Source organism: Enoplosus armatus, chromosome 6 (genome assembly GCF_043641665.1).
Source record: "Enoplosus armatus isolate fEnoArm2 chromosome 6, fEnoArm2.hap1, whole genome shotgun sequence".
Lineage (NCBI taxonomy): Eukaryota > Metazoa > Chordata > Actinopteri > Centrarchiformes > Enoplosidae > Enoplosus > Enoplosus armatus.
This window is the reverse complement of record NC_092185.1, coordinates 10,178,532-10,205,628: the sequence shown is the minus strand read 5'-3', so window position 1 is coordinate 10,205,628 and position 27,097 is coordinate 10,178,532. Positions and strand designations below refer to the sequence as shown.

Below are 27,097 nucleotides of genomic sequence, written 5' to 3'. Positions count from 1 at the left end.
CTAGAGACCAAACTCTGCACCTGCACATGATCATGATGATGAAGATGATGATGACTTCAGTTTCTTGCAGTAAGAATCACTGACGTCACTAAGCTGCCCAAGGCCACAACCAGAGCTCCGAGTATAACCTTCCAGGAAAGTCCCTATAACACAACAGAGACAGTCAGAATCCAGTCTGCTGGTTATCAGAATAAAACATAATGGAGATATTTCTGTTGTGACTTACGGACGGTTTCTTCTTGGAAGGAATCAGAAAAGGTGCGATATTGTCTCCAAGCATCTCCGCTGGTTTAGCTTTCCATTCCTGAGTGTCTTTGCCTCCTGATTGCCTTTTGACGAGTTTAGATAACTCAACATGGATGGCCTAAAGAAAAAAAACAAAAACATTTCAACACATATCCCATGAACATGACATGAAACCTTCTTATCTTGAGAAAAAGGTGAAGTTGTAGTTTTATAAATGTCCAGCAGGTGAGAGCAGAGGCCTGAAACACAAACTACACCTCAATGACTACGGCCTAAAATTTAAAAAGCCAACAAATCTTAATTTTTAATTTTGCTTTTTAAATGCACTTTACTCCAAATGTCCATGCAAAGGACTTAATATCATATTTTTCTTAATATCAATACTCCCATTAGATTCATCATTAGAGGCTGTAAATAAAATGTATTAAAATAATAGAAAACAATACGTACATTTTTGTTTGTGGGTTCATAACTACATGAACTTCATCCACAGACTGCAGCACAATAACTTTCTCACAGAGCAGCTAAATCAGTTTTTTCTCCGCAGTATTTAATCCAGCATTGAGACAAGGGTGTAATTACCAAAGCAGCAGATATTTTCGTTTTGTCTAGACAAGACCAGACATATTTGAGACGGTGGCAGTGTGCCCTATAGGTCAGGTCACTGTAATACTGGCAGCAGCGCGTTGTAAACAGCTGATGGAAACGTACTCTTCACGCTTCATAAACTCAAACTCAAATTAAACCCAGCCTGCAGTGAGTGAAACCACTAAAATAATGTTCATAAACTCCGATTATTGTTCATTTTTGTTGTGACGAACAGCACACCAGAGTAGTTATCTTAATTATACAGTGTGGAGACTGTATTGTAGCTGCGAGGGCGACTCTGGCTCTTTCTTACCTTCACTTTACTACTTTTGGACGCCGGGCTTCAGAGATACAATATTTAGCTCATGCATGTGTTGTTGTTTTTTTTGTTAAGTTTGCCGGACAACTCTGAGCAGTGTGGTCACATCTGTAGACTGACAGATGTGCAGTTTGCCAGACCCTCTGTGGAGGATTTGGCAGATTAAACAAACCACACAAACAAGACAGAACAGGCCTTGAACAGAAGTAGCTCACTGGGATCCCAGGCTGCTCTTTTCTTCAGGCTCACATTAATTTCATATTCAACATGAGGGAGGTTTTCTTCATGATGTGTTCACAGTTTCATAATAATTGTCTTTCTGGCGGCAAAGATGCAATAAAAACAAGCAGCTGTAAGATATAAGTGTGTGGACAAGGATGAGAGGAACTGTGGATATTGTGAACTTAATGAGGTGGTAAATTCAATTCATTGTGTCCTTTGTGTTTTTTGTATTTATCAACAATGTTTTTGCATTTTCTGAATATATTTATACGGATTATAGACTATATATTATTTCTTCATACTTCATATTTGGTTAAGTTTAGTTTGTGTTTGTTTATATCTTTTTGGCCGCCATTTTTAGCATGGCTTTATGGATGTCAGTCAGCTGGTCTGTCGGTCCACCACTTTGGTCCAGACTGAAATATGTCAACAACTATTGGATGGATTGCCACAAAGTTGTGTACAAACGTTCACCAGAGGATGAATCCTACTAACTTCAGTGATCCCCTGAGTTTTCCTCTAGCTAATACCTGCGATGACATTCCCATCAGCCTCAGCTGTACTTTGTGTTTAGTGCCAGTTAGCAAATGTTCGCATGCTAACACACTAAACTAACACGGTAAAGTACTCGCTAAACATCAACATAATAGCATCGTCTTTGTGAGCATGTTAGCATGCTGACGTTTACAGAACCATTAGCGTGGCTGTAGACTCTCAGTGTGTTGTATTCACTTGAATTACATCTTTGGATATCTCCTGGGACATAAACTGTACACAGTAGGCTGTTCCAATTTGTATGAGGTCATTACATTATCAGGAGTTGGTTGATATAAATATTAGAATCTTTGGTTTGTTGTGGATTGTGTGTCTGAATAATTGTAAATGACCACAGGAAAAAATGTCTGAATCTACTTTTAATATTTTACTATTACACATTTGAGAAGTGTTTTTGGGAAAAAGGCACAAATGTAGTTGGCCACCATTTGTATTGATCGGTAGATTCAGTGGCTCAAACAATAACCGTGGCCTAATTTTAGAATGACCTTTCCTCTGTGTGTGGGGGGATGGATGGGATTCACAGGCACATTCAGAAGAAACATGGCGAGGGGAAGGACCAGCTCGCCCACATAATCTCACCTTGGTGGCCGGCTCCAGTTTCAAGGCCTTTTTTAGCACCTCCATCGCCTCTTTGTATTCACCCTTGTCTGACAGGAGCTGAAAGAGATTAGAAAACCTACAGTGTGAGCAGAGCTGGAGGACCCATACATCAAAACAGGCAGAGAACAGATAGCAGATATAATGTAGCAGCTAGCCACCTCAAAAATAATTAAATCTAATCCCATAATAAACAAATCCCTCTTCTTTCCAGGAACTCTCCCTGCAATAATCATTTGTGGATTGATAAGGATCAAATGAGATGCTCCTCAGCGGCATTGTCTCTCAGTAATAACATGACAGGCCTTCACCTTTCCTGCCCTGAAAAGGGCCTTGACGTTGTTTGGCTCGAGGAAGAGAACGTCTCGGCTGGTGTGCAGCGCATCGTCGTAGTGCTCCAGTTTCAGCTGAGCGGTGGCCAGGTTGTTCAAACACTTCACCCGGTAGTCCTGCACCTCCTCCTCCTCCGCCTTCACGTTGCCGTCGCCACCATCTGTGCAGAGACAAAGCCACACAACCTCTGACACAAATACTACAGACACAGGAGAGCTCAGAGGAACGCTTTGACGGAGATTAGTTATCTAATCTTGCAGAATATAGAAAATAAAGTAGAAACTCTCATCGGGTGTCATTATAAGGATAGTTCATGTTCTGTTTTTTTATTCAGCTGGATATTGTATCACTGTCCCTGCTGTAACAACAGCATGGTTTCATCATTAGACCCAAACACATCCAGCTGAATACAGCGGTGACCCGAGTAATGAGCACTTGTTAGTGCAAGGGGATTTTTATACTTGGCCCTGAGTATGAAGTGTGATAAATGTTGGCAGCTCAGGGACCACATCTGTCTTTTTATTACACTTTATATCTCAAATTTACCTTGGAGATATGAAGTGAATTTAGTCAGTTCTGTTAAGGGTGTGGTTCTAAGTTGGATTCTTTAAAGCAGCGTTGACTGACAAGCTGTAAATACATTAACACATTATCATCTTTTCACGTGTGGCGAATTTGTCAGCATACAGTCCACATCTAGCAGATATAGAGCAACATTAGTATTAATTTGGAGTCCTTTTTCTGGCCTCCTGATGAATCTAAGTTCTATATGCACTCTCTTTTAGCTCTGCTTTGGCCTTTGCCTGTCTGCCGTTTGGTGCAGAGCAGGCAGCGTACAGTGGGTTGATGAGAGTGAACCAAAACAGTAGAGTTGCAGGCCAGAAAACCAGAACAGCAGCTTAAAAATGCTAAAAAGCTAAGTTTAGCTGAGGGCGACTGCAGATTTAGGCGATACATCTCTGGGTTCGTCACCAGGAGCAACATCTTTCACATTATTCAAAGTCATTTGATCCTTTGTTAGTACAAAAATATTTATTTATTTAAGTCCACGAATCTGTTATCTTTTCTTTTTTTTTGGCAAAGAGTCCAAAACATTTAGATGGTCATTTGGCTTTTTTAGCACAATAGCAAAGATGTGATCTATCAGAGTTTGAGTTTTTGTCCTCTACATGTCACAGTCTGAATTTTCTATTTGTTATTATTAATACATTTTTACAGTTATTTTAATGTATGTATAACTTTTGTTTGTGTGGAAGCTAAACCTAAATATTGAGAATGAAAGTTCATTTGTGACCTTGGAAACCCAAACTTAAACTCCACGTACTTCATGCATTCAGATGTGATAAAATGCTCTTGTTAAAAGTCAGCAGAATATTGAGCGGATCCATCTAACATTTATGCGAGTGCATGTTTAGTTAGTTAATCAATTAATAGTGATTTATAATCTCCACGTGTCATGAATCGTCTTTGTAAACTAAGTCTGATGGGCCCAAAATGACCCAAAATGACCCAAAAAGAGTTTAAGATGTTGGTGTGGCTTCTTCATTTTCATCTTTTTTTTTTCTGCTCGTCTTCTCATCCACTAATTACATGATCTTGATGCCCTGATAAACTCCTCTCTTCAGTGCCACAGTAAGTTCACTCGCTGGTCCGCCATCATTGACACATTATGAAGCAGTTCATGTCTTTCTCTTCATTGACTTGTTCAGTCACATTTCCCTCACGGGTCCGCCCTGCCTCGTCAATGATTGAAGTGATTAAGAAGGTGGAAATAATATGAAAGTTGATTAGCTCTGATTATGTAAAAGAATTAAGCAAAAACATTTATGTGCCTCTGCATGGCGATGGTGTGATTAGTGTGGAGAGCTCTAAACTGTTATGTCATTCAGATCTGAGATTGATGTGGAAATGTTTTGTCTATCAAATGCTGTGTTTTATGCTTCTGTGTGTGTGTGTGTGTGTGTGTGTGTGTGTGTGTGTGTGTGTGTGTGTGTGTGTACACTTTCATCTCTTTTCTATTTCTATTTTCACCTCTTCCCTGGAAGATAATGCTCACATCAACTACTACAACACATTCCTGGTGTAAGCGACAGTATGGAAATATTTCCTATGAATAAATTCAGGTTTTTTGATGCTGGGTTACCTCTGCTGCATGTGGTTAGCACATCCAGAGCCATAAAATAGGCTCTGGCAGCCATGCTGTATTCCTCCCTCTGGAAATGAAAGTTTCCTCGCTCTCGTTTCTGGTTGCCGATGCGAATGCGGTCTGCGATGGGCAGAGTTAGCGGGTCTGGTTTCTCTCTGATGTCCAGCAGCTGGAGCTGGTAGAGTAAAGGAGCCCAGGCTGGAATATCAGGCTCCCTGTAAACAAAGACAAACACATAATCAATATCATCACAGGGTCAAGGAACAAGAGAGTAACTGAGAGTTAACTGGGTCAGATTAAAACACACTGTTGTCTTAAAGATTATTCAAATTTATCAAGAAATCGTGTTTTCAAGTGATAACTGTCAAGAAAAGCAGAAACAAGCTGCAACAAGTCAATATACTGCAAACCAAACTCAAAGCTCTGTAAGACCATTTGATGGTCATGTTCAAAGTACAGTAAGGTGTTCAGGCTGACAGTTTACTGAATGTTATAAAAAGCATAACGTAAAATTGTTTTATAAACAAACTTATCTCTATTTTTTCCTTTTTTAGAATGATTTATTTTCCCCTCCAGGAGCACCAGCGGCTGTCGGGGACACCAGATGTCCAAAAATGCTACTTCCAAGTCCAAAATCGTATTTTACATAGCGCATATACACTGTACAGTAATATATCAAAACCAAACTCAACATTTAGTCTTGAGCGATTCTTTATAAAATAGAGATAAAACAGAGATATGACCATGGTTGTTGTATCTTAGACCCACAAACAAACAACAAACTGCTTTAATCAACACACGGCTGATATTATCAATCACTACCATCAAACGCTCCTCACTCCTCCCCTCCTGCTGCTGCTCTACAAACCTGTAATATGTACTTGAATGTGTCTTTGTGTGAAATCTCTGTTTATATTTATGTTTTAAGGGATGTGTAGTGTAGAATAAATATCGTGGCCCAAAAAAAGAGTTCCCTCATATGATGTCGGAAAGTTGGACAATCTAAATTTTCCTCCTAGAAAAACACTCTGAAACAGCTTTTCAGTTTGAAGTAGAAACTCAACAATATTTGAGTGAATAGTTGAGCTTAATTCTCAGATGCGTTCATCTGATGTCACATTAACACAGTGGTACAGGTGTATGACTCCATGACATTAATAAAACAAATTGCAAACATGAGAAAATAAAGCAAACGCACGATGGACAAGACACCTGAGATTTAACTGTTTAAAATACAAGAAATAACTCTAGACTCTTTAGTATCTTAACAAACGTATCCAGATTAATAACTAAATAAAAGAGGGTCTGGTCTAATCCTGTGATACCTTTGGTTAACTTGTTTCTGTCTTCACCAAAACAATTGAATTTGCAGAGCTTTTGTTTACATGCAATAAACAGTTCAACGTACACAGCCTTACATTTAGCATGAATATCTTCCTCAAGATACACTTCAGTCAGGACTGCATTGACTATTAAACCTGATTCGATGCTAGCATAACTAGCTAGCATATCCAAACAAACATGACAGTTAATCCCAGAGGCAACCACAGATAGATTTACAGCTCAGACATTATCGGTGGTCTTACAGGTGCATCTGCTGTGGTTTTATAAAAAACTAAGAAAGCCTTGAGGATGTAAGATCCTTGAAGTTATGACTAAACTGAGCTGAAGATTTTTTCCAATTCAACTTGAAGTTAAGAAGAGCAAGTGACTAATAGAAGCATGTTTATCGTACAGCACCACTGAACACTCGAGGTTTTCTTGTCACAGCCTCTTTGTGAGTGTTTTGAAGGTATTTCAACAAATACGCAAACACATTGTCCGGGGGCAAGCTTGTTATCAGTATGAGGACGGATAGAGCAAACTGAAGATACACAGTGTTTTTGATGAGATATTTGTGTTTCTTTGACAGCTGCCCTCTGTATAGATTCTATTTCACCGTATCCAACACACTCACCTTTAAATATGCCTGCGTGACTCCGGCTCATTTAAACCGACAAGAATTTGAAACTGGTATGAACCTGTGAGCCGTCGCCGGCTTCAGCTTACTCAAGAGTCACTCAGAAGGAAAGTTAATTTGGTTTTCAATCATCTGGCTCCTGTGACCACATGGCACACAATGGTCCATTATCAGTTACTCTGTGGAGGCTCTGATTCCAAAGGTGTGTGTGTGTGTGTGTGTGTGTGTGTGTGTGTGTGTGTGTGTGTGTGTGTGCGTGTGCGTGCGTGTGTGTGTGCGTGTGCATGTGCGTGTGAAGGGAATGAATGTAATGACAGCTTGAGTGCATTTGGAAAAGCTGATTTTGAAGTGGCCCACATTATTGATACAAGAAAGTATAATAAATACTGTATGTTTCATGTTTAAACACACAAACATGATCAGTTGTTTGTTCACCACCTAACAACCTCACAATCCTAATACAAAAAAAAGCAAAAATCCTTCAACTTTAAGAGGATCTGGTCAGTTTAATGAACTCAACAAAATAAAGATTTGAGTCAGGCAGAGGGAAGTACAGCTTCCAGCAGACCCCACCCAGTGACTGTTGGCTGCAAAGTGATAGTACTGGGAGCTGTGTCAGGTCATGAATTATTCAAACTGGTTGTGTCAATGACACAATTTGTGTCTGTCTAACAGAATTAGTTGTATCCCCAGCTACTGGGAGGCTGTGTCAGCAGGTGGGATCAGGTTACCCTTTCACCTCTCCTCTCTGGAGACCTCATCCACTGTCACAGGACGCACAGGAGTGTGAAACCAGCAGCTGATCCGAGGCCTCGGAAACCTGAGCCGGATCCCCTGCGGTCAGGACCGGAGGAAGTGGCGTTCAGAGACGTTATCGTTTAGGGCCATGAATAAGTAGATGTGGGTCTTTTAGAAGCCGGTGTGAACTACTTTCGAGGGGCAACGCTTAGTCTGGTTGACTTGTTTTTGCACAACACTACGGGTTTACGAGGAGGATCAGAGACGAGTAACAGCCGCTCAAGAGCAGCAGAGAAGAAGACAGTTGATGCATTTATGAAGAACATACAGCACATGGCTTGAGTTGCACTGGATAATGTTAAAATGGGCCTCACGCGTCTGACCATCAGATCCTTCTTTCCTGCTAATGTCATGCGTTTTGCGGGCGTACTAAGAATGTGACACCGTCACCAAATGATTCACTGCACAGTTTGTACAGTGCATGCACATACTGCAGTCGTTTGTTGTCCTTGCACACTTTTCTCTCTTATCTGAAAATATTACACAATATTCTGAAGGCTGCGTCTTATGTAAGTGTGCTGCGTATAACAATAACACACACAGTGTCCTGCCTACTGTGCCCTGCTAGTGCCTGGCTCCAGATTAAATGCACTTCTGTGAATTCACCTCTGAAAGAAACCGTTGTTGTTTTTAAATAACTGAATAAATACTAGCGCACGCTAAAAGTCAGTCTTCTTACTTTGACGCAAGTTTATACTGAGCTTGAGAAACTTGGTAAGTGAATGCTTTGGAGTCATTCTAGTATTTTACGTCACAGTATACAAAAGTCCCAAAACCTCACTCCTGAGCTTTGCCTGTAATCACTCTCATTCACTACACAGTGAGATACTTCTGTTAAGTAAAAGCAGCAACACAACAATGTAAAAATACTATCAGAAAAATGTACTTAAAATGTACATCAAAAGTAAAATTACTCAATTCAGAAAAGTTACCCCTATGATTGTTATATTATTGGATTATTATAAGTAACATTACATTGTTGTAGATGGTTTATTTTATATATTGTTGAGTCGTTTAATCTACAACAATGCATCAGATTGTATGAACCGATCATATTTCGTGTGTAAAATCTTAATTTGTAGTAGTAGTAGTAGTAAGTAACTACAGCTGTCAGATAACAGGGAATAGATAAATGATTAGACGTGCGCTAAGACCTAAAAAAAAAAACAAGAGTGAAATTAGTTTTAATTTATTTTACTAACTGACTGAAAAAATAAAAAGCTTTTTTCTTCTTTTTGTTTTTTTGTTATTTATTGATGTATTCACTTATATTTTTGTTTGATAACTTTTTTTTCCCTTTTGGCAGTTTTGGGGCTCCATACTATAAAATAACACAAAATGGAAATACACAAGTAAAGTACAGACATTTAATATTTGTACTTATGTACAGTATTTGAGTAAATGCACTTAGTTACATTCCACCACTGTCCCTCTATGACATACAGATAGTTTACTCTACAGTGAGCAGTAAAGATCTCAGACACTTATTAATCATCATCATCATCATTTTGCGTCATCACTGACTGAGCCACACAACTTGTGATCCATCAGATGTCATTGTTGGATTGTAAGAAGAAAAATAGTGCACAAGCCACAGACACTTTTTAAAGAACTATATAGTTCATAAATGTCACAGCATTAGAATTCAGAAGGTAAATATAGTGGACAATAAAGGAAATAGGGCATCATTTTGAACACAAGCTCATCCTGTAATTTTTTTATAATGAATGCATAAAAAAACCTTAACTGAACTAAAGCACCATTACAGATATCTGTTACATGAGATTTAAAGAATTGTTTTTAATGTCATTTGCCTCATATCAACAATAGAAAAACAAAAAAAAACAGTCAATGTATAAATGTACATGGACTGACGGTGTTGGCCACCACTGAGGAAGAGGTTAAATAGATTTAGTGGGAGGAAGGAAACAGGTTATTCCACCATATCATAATTTCCAACTGGCCCAAACAGAAACGTGAGTTAAACACTGTTTGGTTTGTAAATAACTCAGCAGCAGAACCCCTTACTCATTTTCTCAGATTAAATCATTAGATATTGATTGATTTTTATTTCATACAGGGGAAACACACCCACTTTGCTGCTCCTGACTCATACAGATCGGGACACATTAGACGAGAAGTGATGAGTCATTTTTCTCGAATCGATGCAGGTACAGCTGCTTCAGTGCTAACTGCACAAACTAAATGTGCCACATCAGAACTTAATGACGTTGTTATTATCCTACACAAGTCTCTCTCACACACACACTGAGAGCTCACTGCCTCGCAAAAAGCAATTCTTCACATGCAGGATTCAACAGGTGACCTTTGAAGCATTATGTCTTTAAACTCATTTAATGTGAACAAGCAGTAAACAGAAAAACACCAAGTAAAGATTTATGTCTAAAACACTGAGGAAAACTGAGAGTTGAGCTTCCACTGTTGCCATCAGGAGCATTAAACAAAATCTGCATGACTGTCGAGTGCAATCTGAGAACGCCGCGCGCTGACAGATCTATAAGCTTTACAGCGCCATGTGGGTCACTGGTGATTAGCACCACACCATCGGGCTGCTGCTGCTCGGCCAATGAGCCCCCGGGGTCTTATTAGTGCAAACAGGAAGCGGAGGCTGGTCAACGGGGTGAGATCCCTCGGCAAGATCCCAGTGAAACCTGAACATGCAACTTTAGATCGGGTCCACGTCCTAAACCTGAGCTGCTCTCTCTCTGAGACTCACACTCAAACATGACCATGATCTCCGCCATTAGCTTAATGTGGTTTTTGAGTATTACTACACAAACAGGATTAATATTGTGTAATGGTGTAATAGTCACTACTCTTTTACGCAGTGTTTTCTTAAGGCTGGTATATTGAGGAAAATGTCAACCTGCTGGTGGCGCTACATGAAAGTTCGGTGATCACTAAAGTCATTAGGATTCATCTTCTGAGGAACATGAATGTCTGTAAAACATTTCACAAAAATGTATCAAAGACCAAAGTGGCAGACAGGAAATCCCAGTGTTATGTTGAGAGTAGTTGTTGCAGGTTTAGCTGAAAATGAAAGCATTGTGGTTTTCTTTCCACAGTTTCAAACCACCTTGCAGAGAAATGACGCAAACCAGAGAAAAGGTCAGAAGGGAGACAGAGAGGTTTTTTTGGGGTGCAGCAGCAGGGCCTTCATCAGCAGGGTCTTCATCAGCAGGGCAGAGCCTGAGGGCTGAAGAGCTCAGGGCTGAGCTGAGTTTAAGATATGAGACATTTGCTGAAGCAGCAGCTCAGACAGCACCGAGAGACTGAGACAGGTTCAGGTGGCTGGACTGGACTCATGCATACAGACTTTCTCTGCCCACATTTATGGTAGTGTTTACTGCAGGTCACCAGGGAAACCGTGGCTAACAATATACTAACAAGGCTGTATTGTTGACGTAATTTTTCCGTTGTCACAGAAGCGGTTAGCAGCTGCTAGAATCAGTTAATATTCATCAAGGTGATGGAAGAATTAAAAGGAATAGTTTGACAGTTTGATTCACTTCCTAGCTGAGCGTTAGATGAGACAATCAATAACACTCTGATAACTGTCTGTTAAATACGAAGATACAGGTAGGAGACAGTTAGCTCAGCATGAAGACTGGAAACAGAGGGAAACAGCTAGCATGACTGTGTCCAAAGGTTAAAAAAAATCTACCTACCAGCAGTATAGTTCACTAATTAACACTTCTCTAACTATCTTGTTTGTTCAATCCTTACAAAACCCAAAGTGTAAAAGTTGTGTTTTTTACATGGGGTTATGTGCCAGACAACAATTTAGCCGAGCACACTGACTTCCTGGAGTCCCATCGTCACCGGAGACTGAGACTGGTGTCAATTTTCTCATCTAACTCTCAGCAAGACAACGAATACTTCCCTCAAAATCCAACTATTCCCTTAAGGATTTGTTATTTCTGCAGGTCAACTTGCAACATACATGTTCATCACCATTTTTCTGGCAATCTTTCGATCTCTATTCATGTAGCTAATGCACCGGAAGATTGCGCCCCCATTCTTACTGCTGCCTACAAACCTCTGATAGGCTTGTTTATGTCTTCAACTGTGGGAAACAGTCACCAATGAGCACAGAACACCAGACCTATTGAGATTGCTGGAAAAATGTTAGAGACGTCTGAAACCAGGCGAGACATAAACGTATATAAAGTAATATTAAATATAACTTATTCTATATACCCCCTCAGGACTTAATAATATTAGCAGAGATATCTTCACTTAGAAGTTTCACTGTGACCTTTTAATACCAAACAACAGAAATTAAACAAATGTCTAATCTACATTCATGAAAACATTCACCAGCTGTGTTTTTGTTCTGTGACGTTCAGGTGACGTGGTATTTCTCGTATTGTGAAATCAGATCAAAAGAGGTTTCCACTATTCTTGTGTTGATTGTGACTGATGCGATAAAGGACGACGAGCTTCTCCCTCTGGTGTCATGGGAAGTTATGCAGTCATTATGGATGGATTTGATTAATGGCTGAGAAAACTTCCTCATTAAGGTGTATGATAGTGCCGCTGACTCACCCTGTTATCTGTCAAGCAGGCCCCTCGCTGCTCTGAATGAAAGGAAAAACTCCCTCAGAGGGAAAACATTGGTCACTTTGACGTCATGCTCTCCGTATTAAAAGATGGAAAGGCCAGCGATGTACCTCATACTGGTTTCTATGGTTACAACCCCAGATAGTGCAATAATATACCGTAACAAATGTGGTGTGCAGCTTGTGTGATAATACAAAATCCAAGAGGATTTACGAGGTTGTTTATTTATTTATTTTTACAGCGGTAAAAACAGGTCCACTGCTGCTGTCGTTTAGTGTCTGTTTTGACTCTTGGATGGACACACGGCACCAATACAGTCGTGCAAAGGAGCTTAGCTTTAATCCCGGCATTGGTGAGACGTCACAGCTGTTTTTCCTCGCCTGCTGCCATACTAGTTAATTTGCAGCAAAACAACCTCCTATTACAGTCGGAGATGTAGAAACTAACTCACTGGCTGAGCTCAGAGCAGCAGCGCACTGGTGCGGTGCCAATCACCAGTGACCCACATGACACCTTTCAGCTGCTGCCTCGGCATGTGCTTTCCTCTCCTTTTTGTTTTTATTTCCTCCTCCAGCAAAGAGCCAGTGAAACTGTGCTCGCGGGGATCAAGGGCAGCTACTGCCTACATCCTGGCTGCTGAGCTCCTCAAAAGTCCCCATATAATCTACAGCAGATTTCCTTAGCCTGTTAAAATGAATCCAATCTCAGCCCTGGACTACCTGCGGGGCATATAGTGGCTGTTTAATAGCAGGGATGTGTAGCTGCTAGGCCATTTCAGAGAAACTCTTTGGTTACACAACTTTATTAAACCAGCTCTAAGTAGAGAAAGTGGAGTACATACAGTAGTGAGCTGCAGTAGGAAAAGTAAAAAGACAAAAAGGTGTGAGTACACGAAAAATCATTAAGTGTATTCTTATAAACAGTTATGTTTTCATTCAGCGTTTCTCAAAGAATGCACAGTGTGAATCATTGAGGCCTAATAAATCGTTGAGTGCATTTTCTTCCTCAGAAAACATTAGTAAAGATGATTTTTATATTAATATTAATATCTTAAAACCTACATTGTTTACATCCATGTGTGCTAGGTAGCAGTCTTCTTCTTTACCACGTTTGCTGCTGCATTGCTAAGTTTCTTGGAGCATTACCGCTCCTAACTGTTAAGTAAAATAAGGTTAGCGTCAGGAGTGCTTATCATGAGACCCGTGTGATCATTTGAACAATATGGGGACTTGCTTATCAAAAACATTGCCCCATATAGCTACTGGTATACTGGTGGTTACACCATCCAGAGGGTACTTTAACTTCAAGATGTTTTTCCCAAATAACCTTAACCACAAATAAAAGTTAGCATGTGTATCAATTTGTGAATATTTCTCCTATAAACCTTTGATTTGGTCTCCACCAAAAATATTTGGATCTCCAGCTTATTAAATGTTCGACTTTCTTCACCAACCATTTGTTTACTTCACCTCTCTGCTGTTTCATGCCCAGGATGTAGCGACAGACTTTTTATTGTGGAAACTGTCTGATGAGAGCTTTGAGACTCAACCATGAAGTCCATGTGCAACCAGTGAGCCAAAAACAATGAGCTAAAAGCAGCTAACATGTGTGCATAGTGGGCTGTTAATTCTCTGCAGTTTCAGCACAACCCTTTTTGTATTACATCATTTCTATCAGTCATTTACATTAGAAAACAATGTCATTTGATGGAGTAAAAACAAGAAGTTGACACACCACTGCACACGTTCGATAATAATTTCAATACAAAGTGTGATGAAAGAATGACGTTTACATCACATCAAGCTTGTTTTATCAAAATGTTCAAGTCTCACATCAAGCTAATTTATCCATTTAATTAGACTGATGTGAGCTGTGAGCTCCACCTCTCTGCAGTGAACGAATGAGGGAAGTTCAAAGCTTTTAAAGAAAACAACAGCTTTACTCTGACTCACAGGTGAGCAGGACAAGTTTTGGATTCTACCTTATGCAATGATCTGAAATCTCTCCCAGGTTTGGGCTCTGATGTGTGGCAGCATCTAGATGAATAACCCCCCCCCCCGCAAAGAAAGTTCAAAGCTTTTGGCCTGCGTTCAGGTGGATGAGAGAAATCTGTATGACACAGAAATGTATCACCAGAGGTCAGTAGCTAGAATATCAGCCTTGCTGTTATCTGTAGAAGATATCTTACCCCAAGATTGACTCTAAATCCATAATCAATCAATATGAACAAGCAGACGCCTCTGAGGTGTGCACGGTGCGGTCAAGTGGAAATTTCTCATGCAGCCCCGGGGAGTGAGGTTTAGTTTCAGTGGATTCTCAGCAAGGTAAAAGTGAAGCCGTGGTTAACAGCAATGACAGCTCAGTTTCTTTCTTTGCTCAGACGTTCGGCCTACTCACAATATAAACCGAATCTCTGCCAGTTTTGGATTTCACTTCAGAACTTCAAAGCTTTCTAACTTACGACAAATTCTGAGCGAGAAGCCAAAAATCCTTCTCTTTGAAAGATGAAAGTCCCCCTCTTCCATTACTGTTATACTTATACACATAAATGCCTGCTTCAGTGGACATATGAATCCCTGAATGTTGGAAGAGTATTTTATCCTTTCTGTTTAGACAAGCAATTTACTTTGCATTCAGATCAAAGATTTAATTTTTTTTTCCAGAAAGTGTGATTTGGGCATAAAATACAGTTGAGAAAGTCATTATCATTCAGCAGGGTTGCTGTTTGCCTCCCTCTGTGGTTACGGAGTTGTGAACATTAACGTTTGTGACCACAAGCTGCTCGTTGCTTTATGTATGACATTCTGGCAGGGGAATAAATGTCATAAAGAGATATTGATCAGAAATTAATTTCCCTTTTAAGTCCGAGCCTGTCACACATGCATGTGCCGAAACCAGATAACTCCAACCGACAAAATGTCACCGTCTCTCTCGAAAATCATTTTGCAAATTGAGCGCGCAACAAACAGACAGCAGTTATCAAGCTCACTGATGACTAAATGAGATGTAACTTTTAAAGCAGCAGTTGTTACCCGTGTGCACCTGTACAGCTACACCTGGTCTTCACGTCTTTAATGTTTGGGCTTATCCGGAGAGTAATTTACAAGCACATACATCACGTGTACATGTTGACTTTACTGAAGTCGTGCAGCGTACGTACATCAAACAAAAACATCATCATTATCATTCCTGTCATATCGCCGTCCACGAGAAATATGTTTGCCTCAGTGAGTGTGTGTCTATTATCTAACCAATAAAGATCCAGCTTCCTTTCAGCAGCAGCCCGCTCTGCCTCCCTGTGCAGCCTGTGAATCAATAGCAGCACACTGAACTCCTGACTTATTAGTCAGGTTGTCACGGAGGAGCAGCCTGCAGTCTGCCGGCTGAGTAAAGCAAATGTAGCAGGGCCATTAGCACAATCCTTTAGTCTCTCTCTGATGGCTGTGTGGTGCGATGAGACCTGGAGCATCAATAATGAGTGAAAAAGCCACATTTCCTAGGAGGAAGGGCTTGACTTTACTTGACCAGAGCCAGTGGCAATGGCATAGGTCACTCTCCTCACAGGTATCTTAGAAAGCAAACACAGGCAGCCCATTTACAAGGAGTTTCAGGCTGTTTTTTCTCTTATTTTTATTTTCTTTTGCACATATTTCTATGCTTGAGCTCATTTGTATTGTCCTTCACCATCTGGAATGACAATATGAAACATTGCCGCAGTGCAACTAATCTCATCAGTGATATAAAACAACTGAGATGGTTTCATTTGTAATGAGATCTACTTAGTTAATCCCTAAAGGTTAATCACTGCACATCTGATTTTGATTTTGCAGTGAGGATGTCAGTGGGAGTCTGCCAGTCATTAACTTTGAGAGGAATAGCTTGAAAGTCTATTGGGTGTGTGTGTGCGTGTGTGTTTGTCCGTGATAGACTGCTGCAGACGACTGATGACGAAGCACTGACGTCTTAGCGAGATGAGTCACGCTCCACGTCTCCACTGACGGTACCTCTTCATCCCCCTAATACACACACACACACACACTAGATCTCCCTCCACCGGTCTCACAGGCAGCACCCACCACCTCACATCCCTCCACAGCACCTTATTTGATCAGATACACTGTTGTCTCTACTTCTGCTGCAGCACATGACACATGTAGCATGTTAACCTGTCGATACAGACCTGTTAACATACTGTATGTGTGCACAGTGTGTCACTGTCAGTGAGAAACAGCTGCTCCTCCACTATCCCATCTGCTTCCATCCCACTGGACCACAAATGAGGAAAATGTAGGAAGTGGGTTCATGAGTTGCCCGGCAACATTGTCTGTCTGAGCTTACGTTACGGGAAAGTAGCATTCTTCTGTAGATTGAAATGTGTATCTAAAATTGTAGAATCATAATAAGAAGTGACTTCTCTGAGCCACAAATGACCAGTGGGACTGGGTGGTCCTGGAAGTCAAAGAATCCCAGAAACAGCTTCTGTGTTTGAGCAGTGACAAGGGAGATTGAAAGCAGCTATGAACACAAAGCCAGGGGTACATAATACAGAAGAGTAAAGTCTGGTCTTTGTGTGAAACAGGCTAGTTTATACAACGTGTTGTAGGTGGGGTGAAAAGCCGGCTGTCATACAAAGCGGCGAGATGCAATAATTGTTCAACTTGGCATAACGGCACTCTAGGACAATCTTTGCACTTGTTGTACATAAGAAAAGGGATGAAAGTAATTGTATAAAGACTAAAAACCAGCTAAAAACATGCTAGCGGCTCTGTGAGGCTGTGCTTAGACACAGTAGTGCTTTTAGCTACTTGCTAACGTCAGCATGCTAACATGCTATTGCTAAGCAGGTATAATATTTACCAGGATCGCCATCTCAGTTAACATTGCTAACATTTGCTAATTAGCGCTAAACACAAAGCACAGCTGAAGCTGATGGGAATGTCATTAGTTTTGCAATTCTGGTCATAAACCAAAATATTAGACCTGAAAGTTATTACAATTCATCCTGAGGGGCACATAAAATGTGTGTGTATCACATTTTATGGCAAGCCATCCAGTAAGTTGTCGAGACATTTCACTAAAAGCCAAAAATGTCAACCTCATGGTGAGGCTAGAGGAAATTTCCGGGGATCACCAAAGTCAGCAGGGTTCACCCTCTGAGAACCATGAATGGTCCAAAGTGGTGGACTGCTATCCTTAGAGCTATGGCGCTAGCATGGCTAAAAAGAGAGCTAACCTGGCCAATCGTGGCATGAAGTGGTTTGTCTGGAAGTTACAAAAAATTGAAAGGTGTAGCCCCCGCAATTCTGACCGAAGACTTGGTTTTCAGATGCTGTTTGACGATCCAAAAAGCACCCTTTACAAGGTGAAGGTTTTTCAAATAATCAAATTGTTTGTTTTTATGAAGGGCTTTTATATTTTAATTTAGGCATCATATATTCAAGTCAGGTACAACCAGCTGAAAACACACACAGGAGAGTGCATGCTCGTCTGTTTACAAGAGCACATTAGGTTACTTTTAACACCAGTTCTGCTCAGCCATCTATTTTTTTGTCATGCTCCACTAATCTCTCTCTCTCGCTCTCTGGCTGTGTGTGTTGTGCACAGCAGGCATGGATGATTTAAAAAGAGAGCCTGGCATGAGAGGGAAAGGTGCTGGTGGGGCTGAAGTGCCATCTCACGTGTGCTTCTCCCATGTGTCGCTCTTGTATGCCACGCTCTGGAAAACAGGCTCTGTCGCAACATCGTGGTTATACAACACAGCTAGTGGTACAGACAGTGGACGAGAGGTGATGTCAGTGAAGCATGACAGTATTGTCAGTGTTCCAGTACAGACAGCATGTTTTAACACCAACTTGTGAGAGTAAGATCAGAGGTGAGGGTAGGACAGCAGGTACAGATGTCAACCTTTCTGATATGGAGCCTAACAAGATAATAGATGATCTGTTTTTGCAGAGTAATTTTTATTGTGTGAAACATCTTGAGAGGAAATCTTGTCTGCATTTTTTGAGGTACCATTCACCAATTGGGGTATCATCGACTGTGCGTGTCCTTCTGTGAACCTGTTATAGCTGAAGTTTGCTGTGGTGGTTTTCGGTTTGTATTATGTTGACTAATGTCCTGTTTCCTCTCATCGTATTGTTGGTTTTAATTCTTTTGTAATCATCCCTACCGTGAAAACACAAACCAATCCTGGTCAACACCTTCTTCATGCCAACAATAGAGCAACAGAATCAGCAGGGACAAGGAGTGCAGTGCAAAGGGAGTTAGGCGCTCCAAAGTGGGAGAAAATGGGGACTAAAATAAATAAATGAAACAAAAGAATGTAAAACTAAAACTAGACAACACCAACAAAGCTCTAACCAGTGGGGTGGTCATATAGTACAAAGTCAATTTGACTCCACCAAGTGATATCTGCTCTAAAAATATGCTACCTGAAATTCAATAAAAGCACATTTCAGTTGAGGAGATTTACTGTCCCATTAAATACCGCCTGGCCACAGAAAGCAGAAGTAGATATAACTGAGGGGAGTGCTATATTACAACCACGGCTGTGTCGATGAGAGAGATAAGCCTGCTAGCAGTAGGGGAAAAAGGTAAACATCCAGGCAGATTAGATGAGGGACATGCACAGTTCAAACACTGGGTTTGAGTGGCAAAATACTGCTGCGCCGCCAAAACACATCCACCATGTAGTTTTCTGAGGTAAAACAAAGAGTCTTTTCTGTTCAGATTTAATCCATACGTTTCGTTTTAGCTTCAGGTCAACACATGAAGCCTCAAACTAACGTGACAGTGGTGGTGACAAACAGAGGAGCACATGCTGATTCAGAGTTAAGCCTGATCTTATCTGGAGCGTGCTACAGCTGTCGGTGCTTGCTGGCCTGCTCCTGGAGCGTGAGGTCTGGGTGTGGTTTCTAGTCAGCCTGCTGTATTTGTGCCGGGAAAGAGACGCATAAAGCCCAAAAGCTACAGTCAAACTTGTTTAGGTCACGTGACCACGCAGCCGAGAGTTCAGTTGTTGCTGGAATCCTTCACCGATGACAGTAAACAGTAAATCAAAGAAACATGTTCTTCATGCCGGTGTCAGTTACTCCAAACAGCCGATTGTTTGTACAAGTCATTTTTGTGCCGAGAGGAAACACCAAAGTGGAGAAGATAGGTTTAGATTCATCATTGTGTTTTCCATAGAGGAGCATCTCAAAGGTCACATTATTCATTTGACCCAGGTGGCTCTGCAGAGTGAGTCACACCACCTTCAGCAAAGAGAGGAACTCCACCTCACAGATTTTCTGAGTGGACAGCATGGTTACGTATCTGGAGGACAGGAGGGAGGAGGGCTTGTGTGCATAAAAGTGACAGACACCAGAACTCTGCGGTGTGTGAGTCACTGTACCTGTCTGCTAGCAAGTGCCTGATGCCTGAAATGAAAAGCAGAACTGCCAGTTCTCTGGGTGACACTGGGTGATAAGAAGATTGGTTTTCAAGAAGAGGAAGGACACACACAGTAATGACAAATGCAGCTAACACGCAACATTTTAATGAATGCTAGTATGCACATGCTAAGCAGGTTTTTGTCAATCCAAGATGAAATGTGTCATAAGTCACTGACATTTCTCACGTCTTTCAAAGGAGGCTACGCCTACAAGTATCCCCATTCATCATCAGACTTAATCCTATTGATCACATTTCTGGCTTGACGCTTTCCCATGTTGCCACTTTGCTTTGTGAATCTCTCAGTCTGCTCTGAGAAATGTCAGTGTTACCTTTTTCAGCTGCATTCCCCTGCTGGATATGGGTGTGTCTCAGAGGCCACGGGGAAAGACTTCCACACTTGCCAACTTCTTCAAGAGTGTCAACAAAGATTCCCCTTGAGCACATTCCCAGGAAGACGTTTCACTGCTCAATGCATGTTATCTATTAGTTCTGGGTAAATATTACATTATTGTATATCAAACATAACGCATAACGACTCCAATCAAATACTTTATGTAACAATTATGCTGGATGATCTGCAGGTCACAATTGTGACCTGACGACATTCCAGTCTGGATGAAAACATTGTCTGATGTAATGGTCACATAAATATATATATATATATATTACTCTATAGATGGGATTTTTTGGGTGTCGATCAGCGATATTTTTTGAGTCTGTCTGCTTCATGAAATAAAATTATTGATTGTTTGATCAAGATGCAATTTTGTAGTCTTTTTTAGCCATGCCAGCGTCGTGTCTCGTGTCGGTCATTTGGTCCACCTCTTCAGTCCAGACTAAAATACTGTATCTCAACAACTATTGGATAGATTTCCTTGACATTTGGTTCACACATTCATGACCCCTTATGATGATTTGTGATAACTCTGTTGATCCTCTGACTTTTTGTCTTGCGCCATCATCAGGTCAAATTTTTTATTAGTCCGATACTTTGCTTTATGAACAAATACCTGCAAAGCTAACAACATTCTCATCAGCCGCAGCTGTACTTTGTGTCATGCTAACACGCTAAACTAAGATAGTTAACATGGTAAACATTATATACCTGCTAAACATCAGCATGGTAGCATTGTCATTGTGATTGTTAGCATGCTGATGTTAGCATTAGTTCAAAGTACTACAGTGTTTAAGTACAGCCTCAAAGAGCCACTACTATGGCTGTAGACTCTTAGTCTTGTTTGGGTGTCTATAACACTTTTTCCTTGCCTTATTCCTGAAAAAAACAAAACAATTGTTTGTTCATATGATACGATTTTCTAGTTTTTTAGTTGCTTTTTTCTAATTATTCTTAATGTCAAACAACAAATGCCTGTCTCAGTCTTGATGAAGTTTGGAGGACTGGTGAACAAAAATGGAAATAAGTCCAGGACTTTCCTTGACAAAGTCTTATATGTTGTATTTTATAAATATATCATATTAGATTGATGTACTTAGAGCTGTCCACTTGTGATCGGATCACCCAAGAAGCATTTTAATGCCAGATGTAATCAGGGACTATGACTGCCTGGCAGTGTGACAGAACATAAGAGCACAAACACACAAGATCAAATCCAATGCCTATTAACAGATGATGAATATTATGCAATAACATCAATCATGAAGGTAAGCTTTACAGTACTTTCCCACGAGCCAAAGCTTCACTCAACTTGCTCCACCCTGCCACCATACTGCCAGATCAGTAAACTTTGTGTAATCAAGGCCCCACCAGCCTTCAGTCCCACCTCCCCCAGAGGTGAAAGAGGGGCAGATTCCTCTCTCTCTTCCCACTGTTGGACTTGTGTGTTTTCCTCCCCTCAGAAACGATGATAGCCATCTGGTGTGTCTCCACAGTGTCTCTACTGTCCCATTAAAGGGTATTTGTTTAGTGTGTGATTATCTACTATACTTGCATGTTGTGGTTCACAGTATTCCATGTGGGACACACCAGGGTTCAAATGTGGGCCCCTTTGATTTTTTTCTGTTAATACTACTACTAAGGGGAAAAAATGGACAATACAAAATCAGTTTTCCTTGCTTCACAGGTGACACTCGAATACATGTCCCACTAAAACCCAGAAACTAAGCTGAGGTGACATTAAATATCCAAACTTGATTCTACTTTGCTGTGTCATTATTATTATTGTAAATATTTCAGTGATGTTGCTGAAAACTTGGATCACATGCTATGATAATGTGATATTTCAGGTGTTAATCTGACGTTCCAACCAAATTTAGGCACTTCCTTCCCTAATTTATTATTATTATTCCAAGGTGTAAAATGGTGACAGAGTCTGTTTTTCATTCTGTTTTACCTCTTCACTGTTTCTGCAGGTTTAAATTTACGAATAGTAAAAGTCATATTCGGTTGATTTAGACTGAAAGTAGCTTGTGTCTAAGGCACATGTGGGCTTCTGTGCAGATTAAGTACATTTTCCTTTTGTATAAAGCATTTTTGTACAAAATAAATTTGAACTGTACCATTGATCATAAATAGCACACAATCCCCTCATGACACATTAATGCAACAGTGGAATGATTAACTGGCTGACATTGTCCATCTGGACTTGGATTAAACTATTAATTTAACTGTGACACATCCCAGTGGTCTAATTAACTCCTCTTCAACATGTGCCACTGAGGTAGTAAGTACGGTAACACCTTTGCTGCCAGCAAAGGTTTAAGCTTCTGTTTGTTGACAGGCGGCCAACATAACCTCCCAGCGCACCTCATTTCACACTGAAGAAGTCTTAAAATGTGTTGTGTGCTGTTTCACATATGGCTAGAAACACATGCATGCACTGTATACTGTATAATGGAAGTAGCACAGGTTTATTTAACTATGGTTTCTTGTTTGGGAAGTTCAGTTTTATTCATACAAAAACTAAAGCAGCTGCCAGTGACACTTAATGTTGTTGACTTTGGGGTTGTGCAGGGCTGATAGTACCTCTGGCCCCTGGAGGGTTTATGAGTGTTAGAGGTGCGCCTGTCCAGAGATCAACAGATGTTAGCTTCCACTGCTCTCTGCTAATGACCTGCTGACTGAGGGGAGGCGGTTTGTGTCTCTGACTAAGTAGTATGTCACAGTAGGGAATAGTTTTGACGCATGCTGCTGTTCCTCAAAAAGGCGAGCGATAGAGTCTTTTTCGTCAGAGCTCCACTTTCAAAGGCTCAGGGCTTTAATGACACAGGAGAAACGTCAGTGTTTCTTACAGTAGATTTAGCTCAGCTCGTCTGTTGTAATCAATCAGGTAAATGCTCCAGACTTTTCCAGGGGTTTCATTATCCTCTTATTCACCTTTTTTTCAGAAGTTGCAGCTCTGATCGCATCAGGCGCTGCAGCTAGCCCATCACCCACACACTGAGCTACAGACCACTCCACTGAGCTGTGTTGAATCATACTGTCTGACCAGCTTTGCACACTGCTCTGATAAATAACCGTGAAGTGCTCTTAGCAGCACTGTTTGCAACAGGCGACTGACAGAGTTCAATCAATGCATCTGCCAGAAAACAGAGAGAGGCTAATGAGATTTTCCCTCGTTGTCTCTCTGTCGTTTTACAGCACAGACACGCTGAGCCTGTCAAAACTACTCTGCAACATGATGTCTGTCACTGCTTGTGATTCTTAATTTTGTCAGCATATTTGCACAAATAATGTTTGTATTAAACACTTTTGTGACAGTTCTTGACAAGCAGATTAACAGATGCGTTTCTCCAGAGCAATGTGCCATGAATGATACGGTAGGAATTCTGTGTCTTGCTTAAGGGAAAAGCTTATTAGCTTTTCTTTACAAGAGTTAGATGAAAGGATTAATACTATTCTCATGTCTGGTTAGCTTAGGTGGTTACCGAAGTGTAAAAAACAACAATTTTGCAGTTTTACGGGAAGCTATTTCTTCGCCGTGACCAACAACTTCTTGAGTCTCTGCTATTTGTCTTGCCAAGACATAGAAAAATAAAATGCTCAATTGTCTTTAAACACCTCAGTTTTTGTACAGATTAAACAAACAAGATACAACATGTTAATTAGTGAGTATTAAATGTGCTTGTATAGAAGGTATTTCCCCTGTTTCCAGTCTTTATGCTAAGCTAAGCTAGCTGGCTGCCGGTGGTAGCTTCATATTTGCAGCACAGACTTGACGTGGTCTTCTCATCTAACTGTCCTCAGGAAAGCAAATAAGTGTATTTTCAAAAAATGTCTGGCCTCTCAGCAGATGCTTTTTCAGGATTTAGAGGACTTTTCCATTATTGGATGACCTGTTCAATGTTTTTATCTTTTTACCTTGGAGTTTACTTTGCAACATGCTTCAGCTTGTAACATGCTGTTTCATTATTGAACTTCAGTGACTGGGGAATATGACATTCAGAGCAACAAGCAACCTCAGGAACTGAATCATGTGGAAAGAGCTGGCATGAAGCTCTGATTGTTTACCTTATGGTGCGGCTAAATTTGACTCTGCAGCACACAACCCTAATCAGCTGCATCAAAACAATCATTAACTAACCTCCCGCTGCCCCCCCCCCCCCCCCCCCCCCCTTTTCTCTGCCTCCTTCTCCTCACACGACAGAGGGCGAGACTCGAGCAACACCTCAGAGACTCCTCGCTCTCACCTCACACACCCCACGTCCCATCGTCCCCTTCACAGAGCTCCATAATACAAACAGGACCTCACACACAGCACATAAGAGGCTGAAACAGTGTAGTACACACACTGAAAAAAAAAAAACACGTTCAACACAATGTTCAGAACATTATGTTATCAACAAAGTTATCCTCTGTATCCTGCACCTCTCTAAGGCTTTTACTACCACATGATAATTCTGGGTGCACGGACGTGTTTGTTTTTATGCATTACTCCCCTGTGCAGCCACTCTATTCATGGTACAGTCTGTCCTACATGTAGCACAGCACATATCCTCACAAATACAGGTAAAGTCTTTATTTTAGGCTGACTGGAGAACTGCTGTCCACTGACAGAGCACACATGGCTCTCTAGGAGTGTTTGAAACTATATAATGATGTTTAATTTACTCTAATGGGTGTGGGCTTACATAAACACTGGCATAGAGTTGATATTATCGCTAAATTAATGGTCACAATTTTGCTGTTTATGAAACAGCTTAATATACAGTATGTTACTGTCTGCTTAAAAAGCCATACAGCAGCGCAATCCACCAGCAAACGCATTAAATCCCATTAAACACATTTGCTATTACGTTTTTTCCTCTAGTCCCACCTAAAAAACAATCTCACCAAATCACTGTGGTACATTAATGTCTCATTCTCACGTGTCCAGGTTATCTAAAGTAAACATTAAAACCATAAAAAATGGGTTTCGTCACCGACACACACCAATCTCCTCTGTGTTTATACTGGCTCTTTAACGGTGTAAAGGTTATAAACCTAAGCCATTGGCCGTAATATGAGTAGTGTCCTCCCATAGGTTGGGAGGTTACAAACACACCATTGATAGGCTGCCTCTGAATGGTGTTAGGAAGAAGCCATCTGCTCCTGTTTATGGTTCATTAAGCCTGCTACCCCTGGATAACCAGGCTGCCCCCACAGCAACAGGTACAAGAGGTCTGGGCTTCTTGTTGAGATGATTCTTAGAAAAATTATAACTGGCCAAGTCTGGTTTCTGCTTCAACATGCTTCTTAATTCAGTAAATTAACATTGAACAACAATAACTGGAAAATCCTTACCTTCCCAGAAGTCCATAGCCATACTGTGAATCTGCCAGCAGTAATGTGATCTCGCCCTTCTGCATGGATATGACACACTCCTCCAGGGCCTACAGGTGTCACAGTATGTTGTTTAGAGGGCTGACTGACCTTTTTACATAATTATACAAAATACATTTAGGCATAACTTTGACTAATACATCTGATATTGTTTCAAGCATGTGGACCAGATTTTTAGCCATGCTAGCTCTAGGGTTGTCAGTTGGTTCAGACTGTAATATACCACCAACTACTGGACAGATTGCCATACAATTTGGTACACATATTTGTGGTTCCCACAGGATTCATCATAAAGATTTTGGTGATCCCCTGACTTTTCCTCCAATCCCACAACGAGGTTGACATTTTTAGTTTTGATTGAAATGTCTCAATAACTATTTGATGGATTCTTTGGTTTATGTCCCACAAAACTAATAACGCTCCCATCAGCCTCATTAACAGCCTCTGTTACCATGCTAACATGCTAAACTAAGATGGCGACCTGGTAAACATCAGCATGATAGCATTGCCATTGTCATGTTAGCATGCATTTAGCTCAAGGCACCGCTGTATCTAAGAACAGCCTCACAGAGCTGCTAGCATGGCTGCAGACTCTCTTTTACATATTTTCACAGTCTATATTGGTCACTAATGAAGCATGATGAAACATAAGCACTCTCTCCTGGAGAAAACTAAAGGGTAAAAAGCTTTTACCTGGTTTACGTCCCCCTCTCCAATCACAAACACAAGGTTGCAGTCCTTCTCCACCACAGTGCGGTCCTCCAGGACACACTGCATTTTCACAGTGACCTCCTGGCCCCAGGTGGGGCACAGGGCATGCGGGGCCCTGGACTCCAGCACCTTCTTCCTCAACAGCCGGTCCTCTGCGTGAGGGAAGAAGAGAAGGTCATGCAGGAGGATGCCGGCTTAATCTGCTAGTTGTGGGTAAGCATGCGAACACACCAAGCTTGATCTCAGTCATGTTTTGGTCACTTTTCTTCATAAATGTAAAAGTTAAGTTAATCAAAAGTTACTGGTAAGTTAGTGACGAAAGATTACCTTCCAGGTCTAAAGTGTGTCCTCACCTGTGATGTCCTGCCAATCTTCTGCCATGAACAGCTCCTCAAAGGTCGAGGAAGTCCACTCCTTCATGACATATTCTGGAAAGAGACTCTCTGCTGAGCTGTCCCTCTCCAACACATCGTCATCTGTTGATGGGTCTTGGAATCGTACCATCTTCCAGCTGTTTGTTTTTTTCAGTTTCCTCCGTTCCTTGCCTTCTGCATCTCCGCTTTCTTGTTCAGGATCAGAGGGGCTTTTTATCTCAATGCTTTTACCCTCTCCTGCACCACTCTCTGTTTGAGCCTGCTCTCTCCCGCACAGCTCCTCGCCTTCCTCTTCAGGCCCACAGGGCAGCTCGGTGTGACTGGCCCTGTCAGCAAGCTCAGAACTGGCCTCTCTCACCTCAGGCTCTGTAGGCTCCAATGCAGGGTCTTCATGCTCTTCACAACATGGTTCTGTCTCCATTTCACTACAGAGAGCGATGGACACCAT

At 41.1% G+C, this 27,097-nt stretch overlaps 1 protein-coding gene across 1 annotated transcript; it reads right to left on the bottom strand.

Moving 5' to 3' along the window:
- Window positions 1-56: 56 nt before the first annotated feature.
- fkbp16 (FKBP prolyl isomerase 16) lies at window positions 57-27,097 on the bottom strand. The gene is made up of 8 exons (XM_070908120.1): window positions 26,629-27,097; window positions 26,258-26,427; window positions 25,526-25,614; window positions 5,007-5,224; window positions 2,842-3,023; window positions 2,513-2,590; window positions 227-364; window positions 57-143 (listed from the first exon to the last, which is right to left on the bottom strand). The coding sequence occupies exons 1-8, from the start codon at window positions 27,095-27,097 to the stop codon at window positions 57-59; spliced, it is 1,431 nt and encodes a 476-aa protein (XP_070764221.1).

Bases quoted from the DNA above. Each gene is read 5' to 3' on its own strand.
- fkbp16 (XM_070908120.1), bottom strand. From the start codon at position 27,097: ATGGTGTCCATCGCTCTCTGTAGTGAAATGGAGACAGAACCATGTTGT. The intron at 25,615-26,257 runs GTAAAAGCTTTT...TGACACCTGTAG, and splicing joins GAGAGGGGGACGTAAACCAG to GCCCTGGAGGAGTGTGTCAT. The intron at 2,591-2,841 runs GTGAAGGCCTGT...AATCTCTTTCAG, and splicing joins CCCTTTTCAGGGCAGGAAAG to CTCCTGTCAGACAAGGGTGA.